This window comes from Salvelinus alpinus, chromosome 1 (assembly GCF_045679555.1).
Source record: "Salvelinus alpinus chromosome 1, SLU_Salpinus.1, whole genome shotgun sequence".
Taxonomy (NCBI): Eukaryota; Metazoa; Chordata; class Actinopteri; order Salmoniformes; family Salmonidae; genus Salvelinus; species Salvelinus alpinus.
The window spans coordinates 3,939,970-3,955,899 of record NC_092086.1 but is presented as its reverse complement, the minus strand read 5'-3'; the positions used below and the strand labels follow the sequence as shown (position 1 = coordinate 3,955,899).

At 51.7% G+C, this 15,930-nt stretch overlaps 1 protein-coding gene across 6 annotated transcripts in view; it reads right to left on the bottom strand.

The window, feature by feature from the left end:
• The window catches only part of epn2 (epsin 2), a 71,044-nt gene that overhangs the window by 49,614 nt on the left and 5,500 nt on the right, over positions 1 to 15,930 (bottom strand). For 5 of the 6 annotated variants that reach the window (XM_071390949.1, XM_071390950.1, XM_071390947.1 and 2 more), the window contains exons 2-4: positions 12,477 to 13,030; positions 12,035 to 12,200; positions 1,737 to 1,907 (exon numbers count right to left, since the gene is read on the bottom strand). In XM_071390949.1, coding sequence (XP_071247050.1) covers positions 1,737 to 1,907; positions 12,035 to 12,200; positions 12,477 to 12,734 — 595 coding nt within the window. In that variant the 5' untranslated portion in view covers positions 12,735 to 13,030. Of the gene's footprint in view, positions 1 to 1,736; positions 1,908 to 12,034; positions 12,269 to 12,476; positions 13,031 to 15,930 lie in introns of those variants that run through there. The other variant, XM_071390952.1, reaches the window with a different exon arrangement.

Here is a 15,930-nt window from a genome sequence, read left to right as displayed (position 1 = left end):
ACTTCATGTTCAGTCTGAGACTCCATCCTAACCCACTACATGTTCAGTCTGAGACTCCATCCTAACCCACTTCATGTTCAGACTGAGACTCCATCCTAACCCACTTCATGTCCAGTCTGAGACTCCATCCTAACCCACTTCATGTTCAGACTGAGACTCCATCCTAACCCACTACATGTTCAGTCTGAGACTCCATCCTAACCCACTTCCTGTTCAGTCTGAGACTCCATCCTAACCCACTTCATGTTCAGTCTGAGACTCCATCCTAACCCACTACATGTTTCAGACTGAGACTCCATCCTAACCCACTACATGTTTCAGTCTGAGACTCCATCCTAACCCACTTCATGTTCAGTCTGAGACTCCATCCTAACCCACTTCATGTTCAGTCTGAGACTCCATCCTAACCCACTTCATGTTCATTCTGAGACTCCATCCTAACCCACTACATGTTTCAGTCTGAGACTCCATCCTAACCCACTTCATGTTCAGACTGAGACTCCATCCTAACCCACTTCATGTTCAGTCTGAGACTCCATCCTAACCCACTTCATGTTCAGACTGAGACTCCATCCTAACCCACTTCATGTTCAGTCTGAGACTCCATCCTAACCCACTTCATGTTCATTCTGAGACTCCATCCTAACCCACTTCATGTTCAGTCTGAGACTCCATCCTAACCCACTTCATGTTTCAGTCTGAGACTCCATCCTAACCCACTTCATGTTCAGTCTGAGACTCCATCCTAACCCACTTCATGTTCAGTCTGAGACTCCATCCTAACCCACTTCATGTTCAGTCTGAGACTCCATCCTAACCCACTACATGTTCAGTCTGAGACTCCATCCTAACCCACTACATGTTCAGTCTGAGACTCCATCCTAACCCACTACATGTTCAGTCTGAGACTCCATCCTAACCCACTTCATGTTCAGTCTGAGACTCCATCCTAACCCACTTCATGTTCAGACTGAGACTCCATCCTAACCCACTTCATGTTCAGTCTGAGACTCCATCCTAACCCACTTCATGTTCAGTCTGAGACTCCATCCTAACCCACTTCATGTTCAGACTGAGACTCCATCCTAACCCACTTCATGTTCAGTCTGAGACTCCATCCTAACCCACTTCATGTTCATTCTGAGACTCCATCCTAACCCACTTCATGTTCAGTCTGAGACTCCATCCTAACCCACTTCATGTTTCAGTCTGAGACTCCATCCTAACCCACTTCATGTTCAGTCTGAGACTCCATCCTAACCCACTTCATGTTCAGTCTGAGACTCCATCCTAACCCACTTCATGTTCAGTCTGAGACTCCATCCTAACCCACTACATGTTCAGTCTGAGACTCAGACCTCCTCCCAGCCAGTCAGTCAGTCAGACTACAGACAGCCAGTCAGAACTCCTCCCAGCCAGCCAGTCAGTCAGTCAGCCAGTCAGTCAGCTCAAAGCCTGGCTCTAACATGAAACGAGCTGAAAGCTAAAAAGATGAGTTTTGATTGGACAATCTAGTTATAGGAAAGAGAAGATCAAACCTCGGACACAATCTGAAAACTCTTAATGTGGGTCTAAGCCTGTGTGTGTGTGTGTGTCTGGTGTGTGTGTGTGTGTGTCCAAGCCTCTGTGTGTGTGTGTCTGTGTGTGTGTGTGTGTCCAAGCCTCTGTGTGTGTGTGTGTGTGTGTGTGTGTGTGTGTCTGTGTGTCAGGTATGTAATATAGTTGGTACTACTCACAGCCGTGGTAAGACGCAGGTGACCCCTCTGACTTGCCGTACTCCTCGCTGTAGGAGGTCGACAGGTTGGGTTGAGACGACCCTCTGCCGAAACCCTGACCTGGTGTCACCGCCCCAGTCGTGGTGACCTGGGCCATCCTCTCCTTCGTCTTCAGAGCCTGGCAACGCTCACCTGGACAGAATCATCATCATCATCATTAACCTCACCTGGACAGATCTAGTGGTCTATGATAGACAGTACATTACTACAGACAGACCTAGTGGTCTATGATAGACAGTACATTACTACAGACAGACCTAGTGGTCTATGATAGACGGTACATTACTACAGACAGACCTAGTGGTCTATGATAGACAGTACATTACTACAGACAGACCTAGTGGTCTATGATAGACATTACTACAGACAGACCTAGTGGTCTATGATAGACAGTACATTACTACAGACAGACCTAATGGTCTATGATAGACATTACTACAGACAGACCTAGTGGTCTATGATAGACAGTACATTACTACAGACAGATCTAGTGGTCTATGATAGACAGTACATTACTACAGACAGATCTAGTGGTCTATGATAGACAGTACATTACTACAGACAGATCTAGTGGTCTATGATAGACAGTACATTACTACAGACAGACCTAGTGGTCTATGATAGACAGTACATTACTACAGACAGATCTAGTGGTCTATGATAGACAGTACATTACTACAGACAGACCAAGTGGTCTATGATAGACAGTACATTACTACAGACGGACCTAGTGGTCTATGATAGACAGTACATTACTACAGACAGACCTAGTGGTCTATGATAGACAGTACATTACTACAGACAGATCTAGTGGTCTATGGTAGACAGTACATTACTACAGACAGATCTAGTGGTCTATGATAGACAGTACATTACTACAGACAGCCCTAGTGGTCTATGATAGACAGTACATTACTACAGACAGACCTAGTGGTCTATGATAGACAGTACATTACTACAGACAGATCTAGTGGTCTATGATAGACAGTACATTACTACAGACAGATCTAGTGGTCTATGATAGACAGTACATTACTACAGACAGATCTAGTGGTCTATGATAGACAGTACATTACTACAGACAGCCCTAGTGGTCTATGATAGACAGTACATTACTACAGACAGACCTAGTGGTCTATGATAGACAGTACATTACTACAGACAGATCTAGTGGTCTATGATAGACAGTACATTACTCCAGACAGACCTAGTGGTCTATGATAGACAGTACATTACTACAGACAGACCTAGTGGTCTATGGTAGACGGTACATTACTACAGACAGATCTAGTGGTCTATGATAGACAGTACATTACTACAGACAGACCTAGTGGTCTATGGTAGACGGTACATTACTACAGACAGATCTAGTGGTCTATGATAGACAGTACATTACTACAGACAGACCTAGTGGTCTATGATAGACAGTACATTACTCCAGACAGACCTAGTGGTCTATGATAGACAGTACATTACTCCAGACAGACCTAGTGGTCTATGATAGACAGTACATTACTCCAGACAGACCTAGTGGTCTATGATAGACAGTACATTACTACAGACAGACCTAGTGGTCTATGATAGACAGTACATTACTACAGACGGCCCTAGTGGTCTATGATAGACAGTACATTACTAGTGAATATTATCTGTAGAATACAACAGACTAGAAAGTCTTTCAGCAGGACCACCTCCCTCTTCCTCCTAGTCTCTCCTCATCTTTCAGCAGTCCCACCACCTCCCTCTTCCTCCTAGTCTCTCCTCATCTTTCAGCAGTACCTCCTCCCTCTTCCTCCTAGTCTCTCCTCATCTTTCAGTACCACCACCTCCCTCTTCCTCCTAGTCTCTCCTCATCTTTCAGCAGTACCACCACCTGCCTCTTCCTCATAGTCTCTCCTCATCTTTCAGCAGTACCTCCACCTCCCTCTTCCTCCTAGTCTCTCCTCATCTTTCAGCAGTACCACCTCCCTCTTCCTCCTAGTCTCTCCTCATCTTTCAGCAGTACCTCCACCTCCCTCTTCCTACTAGTCTCTCCTCATCTTTCAGCAGTACCACCACCTCCCTCTTCCTCCTAGTCTCTCCTCATCTTTCAGCAGTACCACCACCTCCCTCTTCCTCCTAGTCTCTCCTCATCTTTCAGCAGTACCCCCTCCCTCTCCCTCCTAGTCTCTCCTCATCTTTCAGTACCACCACCTCCCTCTTCCTCCTAGTCTCTCCTCATCTTTCAGCAGTACCACCTCCCTCTTCCTCCTAGTCTCTCCTCATCTTTCAGCAGTACCTCATCCCTCTTCCTCCTAGTCTCTCCTCATCTTTCAGCAGTACCTCATCCCTCTTCCTCCTAGTCTCTCCTCATCTTTCAGCAGTACCTCCTCCCTCTTCCTCCTAGTCTCTCCTCATCTTTCAGCAGTACCACCATCCTCTCCCTCCTAGTCTCTCCTCATCTTTCAGCAGTCCCACCTCCCTCTTCCTCCTAGTCTCTCCTCATCTTTCAGCAGTACCACCTCCCTCTTCCTCCTAGTCTCTCCTCATCTTTCAGCAGTACCACCTCCCTCTTCCTCCTAGTCTCTCCTCATCTTTCAGCAGTACCACCATCCTCTCCCTCCTAGTCTCTCCTCATCTTTCAGCAGGACCACCTCCCTCTTCCTCCTAGTCTCTCCTCATCTTTCAGCAGTACCACCACCTCCCTCTTCCTCCTAGTCTCTCATCTTTCAGCAGTACCACCACCTCCCTCTTCCTCCTAGTCTCTCCTCATCTTTCAGCAGTACCTCCTCCCTCTTCCTCCTAGTCTCTCCTCATCTTTCAGCAGTACCATCTCCCTCATTCTCCTAGTCTCTCCTCATCTTTCAGCAGTACCACCACCTCCCTCTTCCTCCTAGTCTCTCCTCATCTTTCAGCAGTACCACCACCTCCCTCTTCGTCTCTCATCTTTCAGCAGTACCACCACCTCCCTCTTCCTCCTAGTCTCTCCTCATCTTTCAGCAGTACCACCTCCCTCTTCCTCCTAGTCTCTCCTCATCTTTCAGCAGGACCACCTCCCTCTTCCTCCTAGTCTCTCCTCATCTTTCAGCAGTACCACCACCTCCCTCTTCCTCCTAGTCTCTCCTCATCTTTCAGCAGTACCACCACCTCCCTCTTCCTCCTAGTCTCTCCTCATCTTTCAGCAGTACCACCTCCTCCCTTTTCCTCCTAGTCTCTCCTCATCTTCCAGCAGTACCACCACCTCCCTCTTCCTCCTAGTCTCTCCTCATCTTTCAGCAGTACCACCTCCTCCCTCTTCCTCCTAGTCTCTCCTCATCTTTCAGCAGTACCACCTCCCTCTTCCTCCTAGTCTCTCCTCATCTTTCAGCAGTACCACCTCCCTCTTCCTCCTAGTCTCTCCTCATCTTTCAGCAGTCCCACCACCTCCCTCTTCCTCCTAGTCTCTCATCTTTCAGCAGTCCCACCACCTCCCTCTCCCTCCTAGTCTCTCCTCATCTTTCAGCAGTACCACCACCTCCCTCTCCCTCCTAGTCTCTCCTCATCTTTCAGCAGTACCAACACCTCCCTCTTCCTCCTAGTCTCTCCTCATCTTTCAGCAGTACCACCTCCTCCCTCTTCCTCCTAGTCTCTCCTCATCTTTCAGCAGTCCCACCACCTCCCTCTTCCTCCTAGTCTCTCCTCATCTTTCAGCAGTCACACCACCTCCCTCTTCCTCCTAGTCTTTACTCATCTTTCAGCAGTCCCACCACCTCCCTCTTCCTCCTAGTCTCTCCTCATCTTTCAGCAGTCACACCACCTCCCTCTTCCTCCTAGTCTTTCCTCATCTTTCAGCAGTACCACTACCTCCCTCTTCCTCCTAGTCTCTCCTCATCTTTCAGCAGTACCACTACCTCCCTCTTCCTCCTAGTCTCTCCTCATCTTTCAGCAGTACCACCTCCCTCTTCCTCCTAGTCTCTCCTCATCTTTCAGCAGTACCACCTCCCTCTTCCTCCTAGTCTCTCCTCATCTTTCAGCAGTACCACCTCCTCCCTCTTCCTCCTAGTCTCTCCTCATCTTCCAGCAGTACCACCTCCCTCTTCCTCCTAGTCTCTCCTCATCTTTCAGCAGTACCACCATCCTCTCCCTCCTAGTCTCTCCTCATCTTTCAGCAGTACCACCTCCCTCTTCCTCCTAGTCTCTCCTCATCTTTCAGCAGGACCACCTCCCTCTTCCTCCTAGTCTCTCCTCATCTTTCAGCAGTACCACCACCTCCCTCTTCCTCCTAGTCTCTCCTCATCTTTCAGCAGTACCACCACCTCCCTCTTCCTCCTAGTCTCTCCTCATCTTTCAGCAGTACCACCTCCTCCCTTTTCCTCCTAGTCTCTCCTCATCTTCCAGCAGTACCACCACCTCCCTCTTCCTCCTAGTCTCTCCTCATCTTTCAGCAGTACCACCTCCTCCCTCTTCCTCCTAGTCTCTCCTCATCTTTCAGCAGTACCACCTCCCTCTTCCTCCTAGTCTCTCCTCATCTTTCAGCAGTACCACCTCCCTCTTCCTCCTAGTCTCTCCTCATCTTTCAGCAGTCCCACCACCTCCCTCTTCCTCCTAGTCTCTCATCTTTCAGCAGTCCCACCACCTCCCTCTCCCTCCTAGTCTCTCCTCATCTTTCAGCAGTACCACCACCTCCCTCTCCCTCCTAGTCTCTCCTCATCTTTCAGCAGTACCAACACCTCCCTCTTCCTCCTAGTCTCTCCTCATCTTTCAGCAGTACCACCTCCTCCCTCTTCCTCCTAGTCTCTCCTCATCTTTCAGCAGTCCCACCACCTCCCTCTTCCTCCTAGTCTCTCCTCATCTTTCAGCAGTACCTCCACCTCCCTCTTCCTCCTAGTCTCTCCTCATCTTCCAGCAGTACCACCTCCCTCTTCCTCCTAGTCTCTCCTCATCTTTCAGCAGTACCTCCTCCCTCATCCTCTTAGTCTCTCCTCATCTTTCAGCAGTACCACCATCCTCTCCCTCCTAGTCTCTCCTCATCTTTCAGCAGTACCACCACCTCCCTCTTCCTCCTAGTCTCTCCTCATCTTTCAGCAGTACCACCTCCTCCCTCTTCCTCCTAGTCTCTCCTCATCTTTCAGCAGTCCCACCACCTCCCTCTTACTCCTAGTCTCTCCTCATCTTTCAGCAGTACCACCTCCCTCTTCCTCCTAGTCTCTCCTCATCTTTCAGCAGTACCACCACCTCCGTCTTCCTCCTAGTCTCTCCTCATCTTTCAGCAGTACCACCACCTCCCTCTTCCTCCTAGTCTCTCATCTTTCAGCAGTACCACCACCTCCCTCTTCCTCCTAGTCTCTCCTCATCTTTCAGCAGTACCACCACCTCCCTCTTCCTCCTAGTCTCTCCTCATCTTTCAGCAGTACCTCCTCCCTCTTCGTCTCTCCTCACCTTTCAGCAGTACCATCTCCCTCATTCTCCTAGTCTCTCCTCATCTTTCAGCAGTACCACCACCTCCCTCTTCCTCCTAGTCTCTCCTCATCTTTCAGCAGTACCACCACCTCCCTCTTCGTCTCTCCTCTTTCAGCAGTACCACCACCTCCCTCTTCCTCCTAGTCTCTCCTCATCTTTCAGCAGGACCACCTCCCTCTTCCTCCTAGTCTCTCCTCATCTTTCAGCAGTACCACCACCTCCCTCTTCCTCCTAGTCTCTCCTCATCTTTCAGCAGTACCACCTCCTCCCTCTTCCTCCTAGTCTCTCCTCATCTTCCAGCAGTACCACCTCCCTCTTCCTCCTAGTCTCTCCTCATCTTTCAGCAGTACCTCCTCCCTCATCCTCCTAGTCTCTCCTCATCTTTCAGCAGGACCTCCTCCCTCATCCTCCTAGTCTCTCCTCATCTTTCAGCAGTACCACCATCCTCTCCCTCCTAGTCTCTCCTCATCTCTCAGCAGTACCACCTCCCTCTTCCTCCTAGTCTCTCCTCATCTTTCAGCAGTACCACCTCCCTCTTCCTCCTAGTCTCTCCTCATCTTTCAGCAGTCCCACCACCTCCCTCTCCCTCCTAGTCTCTCCTCATCTTTCAGCAGTACCACCACCTCCCTCTCCCTCCTAGTCTCTCCTCATCTTTCAGCAGTACCAACACCTCCCTCTTCCTCCTAGTCTCTCCTCATCTTTCAGCAGTACCACCTCCTCCCTCTTCCTCCTAGTCTCTCCTCATCTTTCAGCAGTCCCACCACCTCCCTCTTCCTCCTAGTCTCTCCTCATCTTTCAGCAGTACCACCTCCTCCCTCTTCCTCCTAGTCTCTCCTCATCTTTCAGCAGTCCCACCACCTCCCTCTTCCTCCTAGTCTCTCCTCATCTTTCAGCAGTACCACCACCTCCCTCTCCCTCCTAGTCTCTCCTCATCTTTCAGCAGTACCACCACCTCCCTCTTCGTCTCCTCTTTCAGCAGTACCACCACCTCCCTCTTCCTCCTAATCTCTCATCTTTCAGCAGGACCACCTCCCTCTTCCTCCTAGTCTCTCCTCATCTTTCAGCAGTACCACCACCTCCCTCTTCCTCCTAGTCTCTCCTCATCTTTCAGCAGTACCACCACCTCCCTCTTCCTCCTAGTCTCTCCTCATCTTTCAGCAGTACCACCTCCTCCCTTTTCCTCCTAGTCTCTCCTCATCTTCCAGCAGTACCACCTCCCTCTTCCTCCTAGTCTCTCCTCATCTTTCAGCAGTACCACCTCCCTCTTCCTCCTAGTCTCTCCTCATCTTTCAGCAGTCCCACCACCTCCCTCTCCCTCCTAGTCTCTCCTCATCTTTCAGCAGTACCACCACCTCCCTCTCCCTCCTAGTCTCTCCTCATCTTTCAGCAGTACCAACACCTCCCTCTTCCTCCTAGTCTCTCCTCATCTTTCAGCAGTACCACCTCCTCCCTCTTCCTCCTAGTCTCTCCTCATCTTTCAGCAGTCCCACCACCTCCCTCTTCCTCCTAGTCTCTCCTCATCTTTCAGCAGTACCACCTCCTCCCTCTTCCTCCTAGTCTCTCCTCATCTTTCAGCAGTCCCACCACCTCCCTCTTCCTCCTAGTCTCTCCTCATCTTTCAGCAGTACCACCACCTCCCTCTCCCTCCTAGTCTCTCCTCATCTTTCAGCAGTACCACCACCTCCCTCTTCGTCTCTCCTCTTTCAGCAGTACCACCACCTCCCTCTTCCTCCTAATCTCTCATCTTTCAGCAGGACCACCTCCCTCTTCCTCCTAGTCTCTCCTCATCTTTCAGCAGTACCACCACCTCCCTCTTCCTCCTAGTCTCTCCTCATCTTTCAGCAGTACCACCACCTCCCTCTTCCTCCTAGTCTCTCCTCATCTTTCAGCAGTACCACCTCCTCCCTTTTCCTCCTAGTCTCTCCTCATCTTCCAGCAGTACCACCTCCCTCTTCCTCCTAGTCTCTCCTCATCTTTCAGCAGTACCTCCTCCCTCTTCCTCCTAGTCTCTCCTCATCTTTCAGCAGTCCCACCACCTCCCTCTTCCTCCTAGTCTCTCATCTTTCAGCAGTCCCACCACCTCCCTCTCCCTCCTAGTCTCTCCTCATCTTTCAGCAGTACCACCACCTCCCTCTCCCTCCTAGTCTCTCCTCATCTTTCAGCAGTACCAACACCTCCCTCTTCCTCCTAGTCTCTCCTCATCTTTCAGCAGTACCACCTCCTCCCTCTTCCTCCTAGTCTCTCCTCATCTTTCAGCAGTCCCACCACCTCCCTCTTCCTCCTAGTCTCTCCTCATCTTTCAGCAGTACCACCACCTCCCTCTTCCTCCTAGTCTCTCCTCATCTTCCAGCAGTACCACCTCCCTCTTCCTCCTAGTCTTTCCTCATCTTTCAGCAGTACCACTACCTCCCTCTTCCTCCTAGTCTCTCCTCATCTTTCAGCAGTACCACTACCTCCCTCTTCCTCCTAGTCTCTCCTCATCTTTCAGCAGTACCACCTCCCTCTTCCTCCTAGTCTCTCCTCATCTTTCAGCAGTACCACCTCCCTCTTCCTCCTAGTCTCTCCTCATCTTTCAGCAGTACCACCTCCTCCCTCTTCCTCCTAGTCTCTCCTCATCTTCCAGCAGTACCACCTCCCTCTTCCTCCTAGTCTCTCCTCATCTTTCAGCAGGACCACCTCCCTCTTCCTCCTAGTCTCTCCTCATCTTTCAGCAGTACCACCTCCTCCCTCTTCCTCCTAGTCTCTCCTCATCTTTCAGCAGTACCAACTCCCTCTTCCTCCTAGTCTCTCCTCATCTTCCAGCAGTACCACCTCCCTCTTCCTCCTAGTCTCTCCTCATCTTTCAGCAGTACCACCACCTCCCTCTTCCTCCTAGTCTCTCCTCATCTTTCAGCAGTACCAGCTCCCTCTTCCTCCTAGGCTCTCCTCATCTTTCAGCAGTACCACCTCCCTCTTCCTCCTAGTCTCTCCTCATCTTTCAGCAGTACCACCTCCCTCTTCCTCCTAGTCTCTCCTCATCTTTCAGCAGTACCGCCTCCCTCTTCCTCCTAGTCTCTCCTCATCTTTCAGCAGTACCACCTCCCTCTTCCTCCTAGTCTCTCCTCATCTTTCAGCAGTACCACCACCTCCCTCTTCCTCCTAGTCTCTCCTCATCTTTCAGCAGTACCACCACCTCCCTCTTCCTCCTAGTCTCTCCTCATCTTTCAGCAGGACCACCTCCCTCTTCCTCCTAGTCTCTCCTCATCTTTCAGCAGTACCTCCTCCCTCTTCCTCCTAGTCTCTCCTCATCTTTCAGCAGTATCACCTCCCTCTTCCTCCTAGTCTCTCATCTTTCAGCAGTACCTCCTCCCTCTTCCTCCTAGTCTCTCCTCATCTTTCAGCAGTACCTCCTCCCTCTTCCTCCTAGTCTCTCCTCATCTTTCTGCAGTACCTCCTCCCTCTTCCTCCTAGTCTCTCCTCATCTTTCAGCAGTACCTCCACCTCCTCCCTCCTCACCTTTCAGTCTCTCCTCATCTTTCAGCAGTACCAACTCCCTCTTCCTCCTCACCTTTCAGTCTCTCCTCATCTTTCAGCAGTACCACCGCCCTCTTCCTCCTAGTCTCTCCTCATCTTTCAGCAGTACCACCTCCCTCTTCCTCCTAGTCTCTCCTCATCTTTCAGCTGTACCACCTCCCTCTTCCTCCTAGTCTCTCCTCATCTTTCAGCAGTACCACCACCTCCCTCTTCCTCCTAGTCTCTCCTCATCTTTCAGCAGTACCTCCTCCCTCTTCCTCCTAGTCTCTCCTCATCTTTCAGCAGTACCACCTCCCTCTTCCTCCTAGTCTCTCCTCATCTTTCAGCAGTACCACCACCTCCCTCTTCCTCCTAGTCTCTCCTCATCTTTCAGCAGTACCACCTCCTCCCTCTTCCTCCTAGTCTCTCCTCATCTTTCAGCAGTACCACCACCTCCCTCTTCCTCCTAGTCTCTCCTCATCTTTCAGCAGTACCACCACCTCACTCTTCCTCCTAGTCTCTCCTCATCTTTCAGCAGTACCACCTCCTCCCTCTTCCTCCTAGTCTCTCCTCATCTTTCAGCAGTACCACCACCTCCCTCTTCCTCCTAGTCTCTCCTCATCTTTCAGCAGTACCACCACCTCACTCTTCCTCCTAGTCTCTCCTCATCTTTCAGCAGTACCACCTCCTCCCTCTTCCTCTTAGTCTCTCCTCATCTTTCAGCAGTACCACCACCTCCCTCTTCCTCCTCACCTTTCAGTCTCTCCTCATCTTTCAGCAGTACCTCCCTCCTCCCTCCTCACCTTTCAGTCTCTCCTCATCTTTCAGCAGTACCACCACCTCCCTCTTCCTCCTCACCTTTCAGTCTCTCCTCATCTTTCAGCAGTACCTCCTCCCTCCTCACCTTTCAGTCTCTCCTCATCCTTCAGCAGTACCTCCCTCCTCCCTCCTCACCTTTCAGTCTCTCCTCATCTTTCAGCAGTACCTCCCTCCTCACCTTTCAGTCTCTCCTCATCTTTCAGCAGTACCACCACCTCCTCCTCACCTTTCAGTCTCTCCTCATCTTTCAGCAGTACCACCACCTCCTCCTCACCTTTCAGTCTCTCCTCATCTTTCAGCAGTACCACCACCTCCCTCCTCACCTTTCAGTCTCTCCTCATCTTTCAGCAGGACCACCTCCCTCATCCTCCTAGTCTCTCCTCATCTTTCAGCAGGACCACCACCTCCTCCCTCCTCCCTCCTCACCTTTCAGTCTCTCCTCATCTTTCAGCAGTACCTCCACCTCCTCACCTTTCAGTCTCTCCTCATCTTTCAGCAGGACCACCACCTCCTCCCTCCTCCCTCCTCACCTTTCAGTCTCTCCTCATCTTTCAGCAGTACCACCAGCTGCTTGCTCTTCTCTCTGACGTTGATCCCCTGGTCTTTTCCGTCTCTGTCTATGTACTGGAAGTCCTTCAGAGTCTGGATGGCAAAGATGTTCTCTTTACACTGCAGGGCCACGCGCTCTGAGCCCGTCTGGAACACACACACACACACACACACACACATATTAAACACTGCAGGGCCACACGCTCTGACCCCGTCTGGGACACACACACACACACACATAAACACACAACATATTACACACATTAAACATTTTCACCTCAGACGTTACGGATTCCAGGATTCTGACCAAAGCGTTTAAAGAAAACGAAGCCAAAGCGGTTCAAGTCTGTTTTATTATTCGGCGCACGTGACTAATAAAGTTTTTGATTTGATTCGTATCATCAAAGGGGGGGGGTGCGTTACCTTAATCAGGTAGTCGAGCAGCGTCAGCGCCTTGTACACGTGTCTCCAGTTCTTTCCGTGGTCGTTGAGTCGTCTCCAGATCATGCTCATGATCTCACTGAACGCCACCACGTTGTAGGTCAGGTCGGCGACCTCTGACATCAGAGAGGACGAGGGCCCCCAGGGGTCGTTGGAGGTGGACTCTCGGACTTTCTTCTCCGCGTCAGAGTAGTTGTTCATCACGTTCTTCACAGAACGTCTGATAGTGGAGCTAGGCATAGTGGTGGTCTCTCACACACACACACGCGCGCTACCACGACTGGGACACACAGTCAAGAGTGTGTGTGTGTTGTGGGGGGGAGTTTGTGTCTCCGAATCTGTTCTCGCTGCACTGGCAGCGTTGTGTGTGTGTGTCACCGTGTCAGAGTGTGTGTGTGTGTCACCGTGTCAGAGTGTGTGTGTGTTCAGGGCTCCTCCGCAGGCCAGCAGTGTGTTTCCACAGTCCTCCAGACAACAGCCTGTTAGCACCATCTCCACACACACAGAGCTGGACACACACACAGCCACGCCATCACCTGAGGAGAGAGAGAGACAGGGGGGGTTAGTATGGTGAGAAGGGCGAGGGAGCGAAGGGGGAAAGAGAGAGGACGAGCGAAAGGAGAGGGGAAAGAGGGCAAGCGAGAGAGAGAGATGGGGCCTCATATCAATTTAAGGGCCCAGAAATGTGACTCGTGTGGAGACCTCCAACCTCCCCCTCCTGCCTCCCCCCACCTGCCAAATCTCCCTCCTCACCCTGCCTCCCCCCTCCTGCCAAACCTCCCTTCTCACCCTGCCTCCCCCCTCCTGCCAAACCTCCCTCCTCACCCTGCCTCCCCCTCCCACTGCCTCCCCCCTCACCCCAAACCTCCCTCACCCTGCCTCCCCCCTCCTACCAAACCTCCCTCCTCACCCTGCCTCCCCCCTCTATGAATACAGCACTGCCCTAATGACATCTGCTGCTTTAAATCACTTATTCACTCACACGACTAGAGGAAGAGCCCCCGCCTGTCTCCCCCCGGAACAACCCCCCCCCCCTCCCCCTCACCCCCCAGCGCAGGAGGACTGTACACAGACTGTCTCTGTGCTCTGACAGACCCTGAGAGAGAGAGATGGTCTGGGGCCTAAACCACACTAGACACTATGGAACGCAAAGCTTTTACTATCTCATCCTGGAATATACAAGGTCAGAGGTCATCTGCCTTTGGCCTAAAGAGAAGGAACTCAGACTTCATCAAATAAAATCAGAAATACAGACATTGTCATCCTACAAGAAACATGGTATAGAGGAGACGGACCCACTGGTTGCCCTCTAGGTTACAGAGAGCTGGTAGTCCCATCCACCACACTACCAGGTGGGTGGTATAGAGGAGACGGACCCACTGGTTGCCCTCTAGGTTACAGAGAGCTGGTAGTCCCATCCACCACACTACCAGGTGGGTGGTATAGAGGAGACGGACCCACTGGTTGCCCTCTAGGTTACAGAGAGCTGGTAGTCCCATCCACCACACTACCAGGTGGGTGGTATAGAGGAGACGGACCCACTGGTTGCCCTCTAGGTTACAGAGAGCTGGTAGTCCCATCCACCACACTACCAGATGGGTGGTATAGAGGAGACGGACCCACTGGTTGCCCTCTAGGTTACAGAGAGCTGGTAGTCCCATCCACCACACTACCAGGTGGGTGGTATAGAGGAGACAGACCCACTGGTTGTCCTCTAGGTTACAGAGAGCTGGTAGTCCCATCCACCACACTACCAGGTGGGTGGTATAGAGGAGACAGACCCACTGGTTGTCCTCTAGGTTACAGAGAGCTGGTAGTCCCATCCACCACACTACCAGGTGGGTGGTATAGAGGAGACAGACCCACTGGTTGTCCTCTAGGTTACAGAGAGCTGGTAGTCCCATCCACCACACTACCAGGTGGGTGGTATAGAGGAGACGGACCCACTGGTTGCCCTCTAGGTTACAGAGAGCTGGTAGTCCCATCCACCACACTACCAGGTGGGTGGTATAGAGGAGACGGACCCACTGGTTGCCCTCTAGGTTACAGAGAGCTGGTAGTCCCATCCACCACACTACCAGGTGGGTGGTATAGAGGAGACGGACCCACTGGTTGTCCTCTAGGTTACAGAGAGCTGGTAGTCCCATCCACCACACTACCAGGTGGGTGGTATAGAGGAGACAGACCCACTGGTTGCCCTCTAGGTTACAGAGAGCTGGTAGTCCCATCCACCACACTACCAGGTGGGTGGTATAGAGGAGACGGACCCACTGGTTGCCCTCTAGGTTACAGAGATCTGGTAGTCCCATCCACCACACTACCAGGTGGGTGGTATAGAGGAGACAGACCCACTGGTTGTCCTCTAGGTTACAGAGAGCTGGTAGTCCCATCCACCACACTACCAGGTGGGTGGTATAGAGGAGACAGACCCACTGGTTGTCCTCTAGGTTACAGAGAGCTGGTAGTCCCATCCACCACACTACCAGGTGGGTGGTATAGAGGAGACGGACCCACTGGTTGTCCTCTAGGTTACAGAGAGCTGGTAGTCCCATCCACCACACTACCAGGTGGGTGGTATAGAGGAGACAGACCCACTGGTTGTCCTCTAGGTTACAGAGAGCTGGTAGTCCCATCCACCACACTACCAGGTGTAAATTCACAGCCGGTGCCCAAGAAAAACATGGTGACACGGTGACACAGTGACACGGCCAAATGACTCCTCCTCCATCGCGCTCACCGCATCCTCATGAAGGGCTTGGATTGGCTGGTCATGGGCCCACATCAAGGCCAGTAGGCCCACTGGTCCCACTCCAATTGACCGAAGGGCTTGGATTGGCTGGTCATGGGCCCACATCAAGGCCAGTAGGCCCACTGGTCCCACTCCAATTGACCGAAGGGCTTGGATTGGCTGGTCATGGGCCCACATCAAGGCCAGTAGGCACACTGGTCCCACTCCAATTAACCGAAGGGCTTGGATTGGCTGGTCATGGGCCCACATCAAGGCCAGTAGGCCCACTGGTCCCACTCCAATTAACCGAAGGGCTTGGATTGGCTGGTCATGGGCCCACATCAAGGCCAGTAGGCACACTGGTCCCACTCCAATTAACCGAAGGGCTTGGATTGGCTGGTCATGGGCCCACATCAAGGCCAGTAGGCACACTGGACCCACACCAATTAACCGACCGCTCTAACAGATCCATAGAAGAAGCCACTTCCATCACCATCTGGACAAGAGGAACATGTTCATGGACGACAGTTCAAAGCATTCAACTCTACTGTTCCCTCCCAAGGTCCGACACCAAGCTCAGAGTTCTGGGTCTGGACGGCACCCCTCTGCAACTGGATCCTGGACTTCCTGACGGGCCGAACCAGAGGCTGTGAGGATTGGCAATAACACGTCAACAACACGTCCTCGACACCGACGCTTAACAAAAGG